Genomic DNA, 8987 nt, shown 5'->3' with positions numbered 1-8987 from the left:
GTTCCAAACAATTTCAGAATGTCCCATTTTGACCTTTTCAGAATGAAATGTTTTGATTTTTTTAAATGACTGTTTCAATTATTTAAGTATAATTGAATTTTTTTTAAAACAAATGCAAATCAAAACAAAATGTTTCAAGGTTGTATCTAAATATTTTTCAGAATTTTCTTTCAGAGAGAATTTCAAAATGTTGGGATTTCGTTCCTAAATCGGAGAAATGACAAATGTCAAAATCCTTCACAAAATAGAATTTCCGTTCTCTGCATAGCTCCAAGAGCTTATCTGAACATTTCAGAATCTTATTTAGTTCTAGCTAAGGGTGATGTTTTAGAGTTAGGTTTTGTTTTTTGTTTCCCAAACCTGATGGTCCATTCCTATTTAGGATTTTAGGGGGAGGTTTATTTCAAGAAGTTACCAACTCTGACTGAAGCTATTCTGGGAGATTTTTACCACCAACATGACGTAATCTCATTTTCTTAAAATATCCTATTAAAATCTCCCAGATTGCTTTCAGTAGTCACTGGGAGATTGATGCCAATTCTGGGAGACTCCAGGCCAATCCTGGAGGATTGGCAATCCTATTCAAGGCACATATGTAAATTAGGCACCCAACTCCCATAGACTTTCAGTAAGAATCTGGATGGTTAACTGGCCTTTGTGACAAACTCTCCCTCCTGATGTATTTCCAGATCATTTCAAATTTCTTGGTTTAGTATATAAGAAAATATATTGTAAACCAAATACTACCATTATCACAACATTTCTAAAGTAGAATAAAGATACCTACTCCATGATACTTACCTATGGGATGTATCTTTAAGAAAATGTACCTGATAAACATTTAAAAAACCCTGAACATCTGCAGTGGTAAGAATATGCTCCATAACATGTGAAAGTGGTGGTGTTGGGGGAAAAGGGGTTGTGTGTTTTCATGTACAGAGTTACAGAACTGACTGTTTGTGTCTTCCTCAGGACGACAGGACATCACAAATATGAGGCACCAGCGATTCAAGCCACAACATTAGAATGTGTTTCTTAAGGAAGAGTGTGCTCACTAACTTATTTTATGGATGCCACTGAATTCAGCTTTGAAGGGCTCCAAAAGCACGTCACAAACCTGGAATGGGAAACCACAGCAATAATCATACCTGTTTGACAGATGATTCCTTTAAATACAACCTGTATGGGGCCGTATACAGTGTGGTATTCATCCTTGGCTTGATCACAAACTGTTCCTCTTTGTTTGTTTTCTGCTGTCGAATGAAAATGCGAAGCGAGACAACTATTTTCATGACAAACCTTGCTGTCTCTGACTTGCTCTTTGTATTCACTTTGCCTTTTAAAATATTCTATAATTTCAACAGGCACTGGCCTTTTGGGGACACTCTGTGCAAGATTTCAGGGACTGCATTTCTCACCAACATATATGGCAGTATGCTGTTCCTCACCTGCATTAGTGTCAACCGTTTCCTGGCTATTGTCTACCCATTCAGATCTCGTACCATTCGGACAAGGAGAAATTCAGCCATCGTGTGTGCAGGAGTCTGGATACTAGTCCTCAGTGGAGGAATTTTAGCATCCTTGTTCTCCACAACCAACGTCTCCAACACTAGCACAACCTGCTTTGAGGGTTTTTCCAAAATTGTCTGGAAGACCTATTTGTCTAAGATCACTATATTTATTGAAGTGGTAGGATTCATAATTCCTTTGCTAATCAACCTCACATGCTCTTCACTGGTTCTGAGGACTCTCCGGAAACCTGCTACATTATCTCAGATTGGGACAAACAAAGAGAAAGTACTAAAGATGATCATTGTGCATGTGGCCATTTTTGTAGTTTGCTTTGTGCCCTACAATTCCATACTTTTCTTATATGCTCTTGTGCGATCTCAAGCCATAGCAAACTGCTCCTTGGAGAGATTTGCTAGGACAATGTACCCAATCACATTATGCATTGCAACAATGAATTGCTGCTTTGACCCATTCATTTATTACTTCACATCAGAATCTTTTCAAAAGTCTTTCAATGTACACCCCCAAATACAAATGGACTCCATTTCCAAGACAGAAACACCTCTGACAATGAAGACTGCACTGCCTGCAGTACAGGAGGAAGTGACTGACCAGGCTATAACAAATGGAGGTGATCCAACTGCTGAATCACATTTTTAATGGCTTGTCTACACATAGAATTATTCCTGATTCACTCCCAGGGGTGAAAGTAGGCCAGTACAGTGTAATGGTAAGAAGCCGGTACCGGCCTGTACGCAGCTGACTTTAAAGCGCTGCTGCGGCAGTGCTTTAACATCACTGCTCCTTTTGCCCCACCATTGGCGGCCCTGCTGGAAGGGACCCTACCGGCAGGGCCGCTGATGGGAGGGGAAAGAGAGGCAGCTGCCCTGGCGATTTAAAAGGGCCCAGGGCTCCCGGCCACCGCTGCTGCTACTGTGGCAGCGGCCGGAGCCCCGGGCCCTTTTAAATCGCTGCCGGAGCCCCGGGCAGCACGGAACAGGCATCACGGATGGGCTGGCTGGGGGAGGCTGATCCCCAGCCCCGCCCTTTCCGGAGCAGGCCCCCATACTGGTAAATATTACTTTCACCCCTGTTCACTATACCTATGGATATTCTTATTCCAGAATAAGAGTGCCTTGTCCCTGTTTAGCTTAACTCACTTGAATTTAGCTTTCAAAGTGTCCACATGTGGAGTTAATCGGGGATTTCTCCATGTGAAGATAAGCCCATCAGATAACAGGTTTCTCAATTTTGAGAACTCAAGATATGTAAGTCCAGGTAGATCTTTCTCTGGAGATTATTTATGGAGGGAATGGAGCAAATTCTTGCATTGAACGATGCCAACATTTGGTATGTTTTCCTAGGATTAAACATGGGACCAGTCAGGAAATATAAAAACTTTATCTTACTTTAGAAATCTCAGTCAATTTTTTACTGCCTTCTGAAAATACAGGATATGTTAACTCAATTTCACACCTATGTATGTTTTCTTTCACACATATAATAAAAACTTTCAGCTTTACTATGAGTGTATATTCTGGGTTTACTAGATACAGGGTTTTTTTTAAATGAGAGGAGGTGTGGGTTGGTTTGGAGCTTAATTAGTTCTCTTACAGAATGCAGGAAATGGTTGTTCGTTGTACTAATAATAGGAAAGAGCAAATAATTAAAGGACTTTGATATACAAAGTCACCTGCAAGATGCTGTGTTCTTTTGAGCTGCATGATTAAGTTAGCTTTCAATTGATTTTAGCACTGTATTAAACACCAACTGTAGATAAAAGAAAAAGCGTATTACAGCATTATTAAGACTGGTGTTTCTACAGACCATGATGTTACTGCAAATTACAGGCCGGTCCTTACTCAGCACAGCCAGCTCAAAGAAAGGATCTGATCCCAAAGAGTTCTTGCTCCAGCAACTTTCTTAATAGCATTAATAATACACCGTCAACCAGAAAATGTGTAAGTCTATTTTAATTCAGAGCTGTCAGGGATAAAGACAGTAGGACCACAATGAATTGAAGAGAGACACTTCCTTTTAGCCATTTGTTTTAATTCTCACATGTTGAATCTCCTGACACATTACAAGCAACCCATTAGGTCTAATTATGTCTTGAAATGGTTGGAGTTTAAATGCTTACTTGCTAAGTGCAAAAAAAGTGGATTGCAAAAAAAAATCACTTTGAAAATAATATTTATTTAGCACTACCATTGTTTTGAATAAAAGAGAAACAGCCATACAGTGAGCAAAATAAAGAAAGACCCTGTAGTTCAATATATTTTAGCTCTTAAATAACTACAGCACCTGACTTCTGGCACTCAGGTACAGAATGGCTATGTGATAAATTCCCAATATACAATCTCACAGTCAAAATGATAGAGTGGCCAAACCTTGATAACTTGGCTTTGCATTATTGCCATCTTGACTAGAAACTAACATCTCTTACTGGGATTTATGGCTGCATAAGTGTCAGGGCAGTCAGCATTTCCAGACAAGAAGGAAAACATGACAACAAGGAGAGAGGATTCTAGCCACTTGGGAGTATAAGTCAATAGCTGGAACAGATGGTGGGCAGGGTACACCTGCATAGCCCTGGTGAACTCATTGATGCTTTGAAAAATACAGGCAACTCAAATGAGAAAATTAATTAGCTGGCATTTTACAAAGTTGCAGGGTTTGCTCAGCAACCATCCACCACGCCTGCTTTGCATCACCAAAACCACCATCAAGCACAAAACATGCATCCAATTTTAACCAGATTGTTTTGCTCCCCCTTCAACAAAATACTTGGACCTCTATAGAAACATGTGTGCTCAGGGAGGAGTTTGTTCCTGTAATTCAATACAGCCATTTTAGTCTTATGCCTAGTGGAAGAAAAGTTCCCCTTCCATCCGCCCCTCAATGTATACCTGCATTGAACCATTTACAAGGATTTCTGAAATCTCTATTTTCTTTGGGTGATGAACCTGTTTCAACACTTGCCATAAGTCGTATGCATTTCAAAGAAGCTGCTTCCATCACTTCAGATCAAAATCCAAGATGTGGCAAGAGTGATTCATTTGTGTAAAACTATCTTTCACACCCGAGCACTGACAAGGAAGCAGTCGGGTCTGTCAAATCAATAACAAGTCTGGCATGTTTTTGCAGTAGGTATTCCAGCTTCCTCCCCCCCTTAACTGGCTCATGAATGTTGATATCTAAAATGTTTAAAATTGCATAAACTGGGGAGATAGAACTTTATTGTGTGGGAGGGGAGGGAACAAGGAATGAAAAGGGAAAGGGGTATAGTTAGAAGCTAGATTCCTGAATTAATGATGCATTTCTAAACTTTTAATCAAGCCCTTTTCCACTGAGTAAGGAAAAACATCAGGGTAAACAAGTAAGCTCAGATCTCAGAGGCAGGATCCAATTATATTATTATTTCAGTCTTACAAAAGAGAAAATGGAAACTTCTGTGTAGATGCCAGCTCATTCTTAACGGAAAGCTTTGACTTTCAGTTTGTGATGCTCTGTTAGTTAAATCTTTCTACTTTCATGCAATAAGCATAAAAACATGATTCTTGAATTATGTGGGGGTCGTTGGGATGTTCTTAGGCCAAAATCTGTTCTCAGCTCATGAAGGCAAGGGCGTTTCATTGGTGAGAACAGAATGTGGCCCACTATGTCAAAGTGGACTACAAAGGAGTATCTTGTTACCAATGATCTTGGAAAACCTCATGCTCTACTCAACTCTACTCTTCTACTAGTTAAATTTGCAGGATTTTTTTTTTAAAACCTAGAAACCACTGTCTAGCCTTCTCAAGGAAATGTTAAAAGAGGAGGGAAAGAACTGTATGTGACTGGATACCATCCAGCCTGTACATGCATAGCTTAACTGTAATGCTAGTATAATGGTGGTCTTTCTCTAAGTGGAACTAGTGCCAATGCTTACAAATTTCTGTTTGCAGTTTTATGGGGTGAGAGCTGTGGTTGATATTCTCACATAAAATGTAATACTATCATCATGTGCCAAAATGCTAACTGAAAAGATTCATTATTTTGTAATTTAATACTTTATAAGTTATATGGAGATCATACGGTGACTGACATATCTGGAAGGACAGGGTTTGGCTGATTTTTTTTCGAGGTCAGGTATACCAAGAAAATGCCTGTACCGTTTGTATATAAGTAACCAATTATGCATTGAAAGGGAGGAAAATAATTTTTCAGATGCTAGTAAGCAAGGCTGGAAACAACTCTGGTGGCAAATGAAAAAGTGGATTCCGTTTGCCTGGGTAACTTGCAGCTGGGTCCTCTCCTTCTCCCCCTCCATCCACCCACGCACCGCCCCTGGCCAACAAAGGGCTTCTGTTATCCAATAGCACAAAACAGAAACATTAATTTAGATGCAAGAAACAAATTAAAGAGGTCGATGCTCTCATCTAGCTGACCCTGCGAGAGATAGGACTCAATCTATAAACTTAATCAAGGATTCCATCTATTCGCAGCCAGCTTTTCCTTTTTTCAAATGCCACTTTTGTGAATCACTAAACTATAGCTTACTACATAATTTTGGGCCACTAATCTTTCTTTAACTCTGGTGCTAAGCTGGAGCATTTGCAAACACTGATGTGCAAAGAATATCTTCCACATGTGTATATATACATATCTATGTAAAATGCCATACAGATCTCATCTAAGGGTTTTGGTAGTAATGTTGTGAATTTCTAAAGAGGTTGATTATATTAAGGCCATTATGTGCAGCTGTGGGACCACATTTTATGTGGCAGTTCGCAAGACAGAGCTACTTTTATAGCAGAAGAAAGGTGTGTGTTTATCTGATGGGATAAGTTTTCATTGGCTTTGCAGCATTAAGGGAAACTATCCAGACTAAATTTTAAATGGCCTTCAAGACCAGACAGGCACCAGAAGGTCACACAGAGAGTCTGTACATTGGGTCAAGGTACCCAGAGGCCATGCTGGCTTGGTGAATAAGGAAGAAGGGTAAAAAGCACCCACACCACAAGTGAGTTACGCAGTTGATACATGAAAGTAAGTGCTCTGCCCCATGAGTACCACTATACCCTCTTAGCCATACCTTCCTCTCAGATTTTGTGGGGAGGGAACCCAACCCCTAAGCATCTCTGATAATCCCAACAACATTCTTCGGGGCCTCTCATACTACACTGCTTCAGGAACAATGGAAGTTGAAATGCCTACCCCCATTACACATCCAAAGGCAGTGAGCTATAGCTGTTGAAAGGCTTCCCCACCAGTGGGGAATTTCCTCCTTCCCTCCACAGCCTTTAAAGAGGGGCATATTTTCAGCACTATGGGCCCCTATCCCCAGCCAGCACACTGCGGAGGCACCAGCCATGGTGTGCCAATTGGCTTCTCCTCAGTAATTCCTCTGTCATTCCCAATGGGCTCAATTGCTATAAATTTAGGAAGGAGACAGCCACTTTCCAGGGGAAGTGCCATCTCAGGACAGGGAATGGCAATAGGTAACAGTGACAGCTCTCAAGAAGTTTCCGTGGGTCAATCAGTGCCCCAAATGTTTACAGCATTTGGGTAATCAAATCAGGACCTAGCTGTATATTTAGTATCTGAGGAACAGGCAAATACAAAGGCTTTGCTGCATCTGAAGGGATGTGTTGTGCATAGTTCACTTCAAGAACACATGTCAAAGCAATGATCTGTTCATGGGGTATGAGATGGTGGTTTCTATTAATTGAGTAGGAGGGGAGTATTTATTTTGATTAAGATTAAAGGACTAATCCCTTTGGAAATGGAAACCCTACTTTTCTCCAGATTGGAAGCAGCTGTGATTTGAACTGCCACACAGTGCCCTCAGACCTGTCAGAGCCCTCTAATAGAGAGCTACTCAGAATTGGGTCTCTGATGCACTTCTAATAACCAGACCTGTAACTGCCAAGTGTACCAGCTTGCTTGAATGAGGGAATGAGTACTGCAGTTGTTTTATTTTGTGAATTAAATGCACCAGGATTTAGCGGAGATCACTGTATTTAAAATGATGCATTCAAGACCTGAAAAGTGAAAAACTAGTTCGTATCTCAGGGCTTGTCCACACTGGCAATTAACAGCGCTGCAACTTTCTTGCTCAGGGGTGTGAAAAAACACCCCCCTGAGCGCAGCAAGTTGCAGCGCTGTAAAGCGCCAGTGTAGACAGTGCCCCAGCGCTGGGACCCGCGCCCCTCGTGGAGGTGGTTTTTTTAGAGCGCTGGAGGAGCTCTCTCCCAGCTCTGCGCCGCGACCACGCAAGGCATGTTAAGTGTTGCCAGTGTAGACTAGCCCTTAATGTTTTTATAAGCTTCCTGTGTGCAGAGACACTCAAAGACATGCAGGGCCTGTGACGCTACTGAAAGGTGAACTGTCAGGCTGGAGGGAGGTTACCAGTGGAGTTCCTCAGGGATCAGTTTTGGGACCAATCCTATTCAATCTTTTTATTACTGACCTCAGCACAAAAAGTGAGAGTGCGCTAATAAAGTTTGCAGATGATACAAAGCTAGGAGGTATTGCCAATTTAGAGAAGGACCGGGAAATCATACAGGAAGATTTAGATGACCTTGTAAACTGGAGTAATAGTAACAGGATGAAATTTAATAGTGAGAAGTGTAAGGTCATGCATTTAGGGATTAATAACAAGAATTTTAGTTATAAGCTGGGGACGCAGCAATTAGAAGTAACGGAGCAGGAGAAGGACCTTGGAGTATTGGTTGATCATAGGATGACTATGAGCCGCCAATGTGATATGGCCGTGAAAAAAGCTAATGCGGTCTTGGGATGCATCAGGAGAGGTATTTCCAGTAGAGATAAGGAGGTTTTAGTACCATTATACAAGGCACTGTTGAGACCTCACCTGGAATACTGTGTGCAGTTCTGGTCTCCTATGTTTAAGAAGGATGAATTCAAACTGGAAGAGGTACAGAGAAGGGCTACTAGGATGATCCAAGGAATGGAAAACCTGTCTTATGAAAGGAGACTCAAGGAGCTTGGCTTGTTTAGCCTAACTAAAAGAAGGTTGAGGGGAGATATAATTGCTCTCTATAAATATATCAGAGGGATAAATACCGGAGAGGGAGAGGAATTATTTAAGCTCAGTACCAATGTGGACACAAGAACAAATGGATATAAACTGGTCATTGGGAAGTTTAGACTTGAAATTAGACAAAGGTTTCTAACCATCAGAGGAGTGAAGTTTTGGAATAGCCTTCCAAGGGAAGCAGTGGGGGCAAAAGACCTACCTGGCTTTAAGATTAAACTCAATAAGTTTATGGAGGAGAGGGTATGATTTTGGTAATTAATTGATCTTTAAATATTCATGGTAAATAGGCCCAATGGCCTGTGATGGGATGTTAGAAGGGGTGGGATCTGAGTTACTACAGAAAATTCTTTTCTGGGTATCTGGCTGGTGAGTCTTGCCCATATGCTCAGAGTTTAGCTGATCACCATATTTGGGGTCAGGAAGGAATTTT

At 41.1% G+C, this 8987-nt stretch overlaps 1 protein-coding gene across 1 annotated transcript; it reads left to right on the top strand.

Annotated features, from left to right (window-relative positions):
* Window positions 1-1122: 1122 nt before the first annotated feature.
* LPAR4 (lysophosphatidic acid receptor 4) lies at window positions 1123-2172 on the top strand. Its single transcript, XM_077827012.1, has one exon. The coding sequence runs from the start codon at window positions 1123-1125 to the stop codon at window positions 2170-2172; it is 1050 nt and encodes a 349-aa protein (XP_077683138.1).
* The last annotated feature ends 6815 nt before the right edge of the window (window positions 2173-8987 follow it).

Source organism: Eretmochelys imbricata, chromosome 9 (genome assembly GCF_965152235.1).
Source record: "Eretmochelys imbricata isolate rEreImb1 chromosome 9, rEreImb1.hap1, whole genome shotgun sequence".
Classification (NCBI taxonomy): Eukaryota; Metazoa; Chordata; order Testudines; family Cheloniidae; genus Eretmochelys; species Eretmochelys imbricata.
The sequence above is the reverse complement of the archived record's forward strand: the minus strand, read 5'-3'. Positions and strand labels throughout refer to the sequence as shown.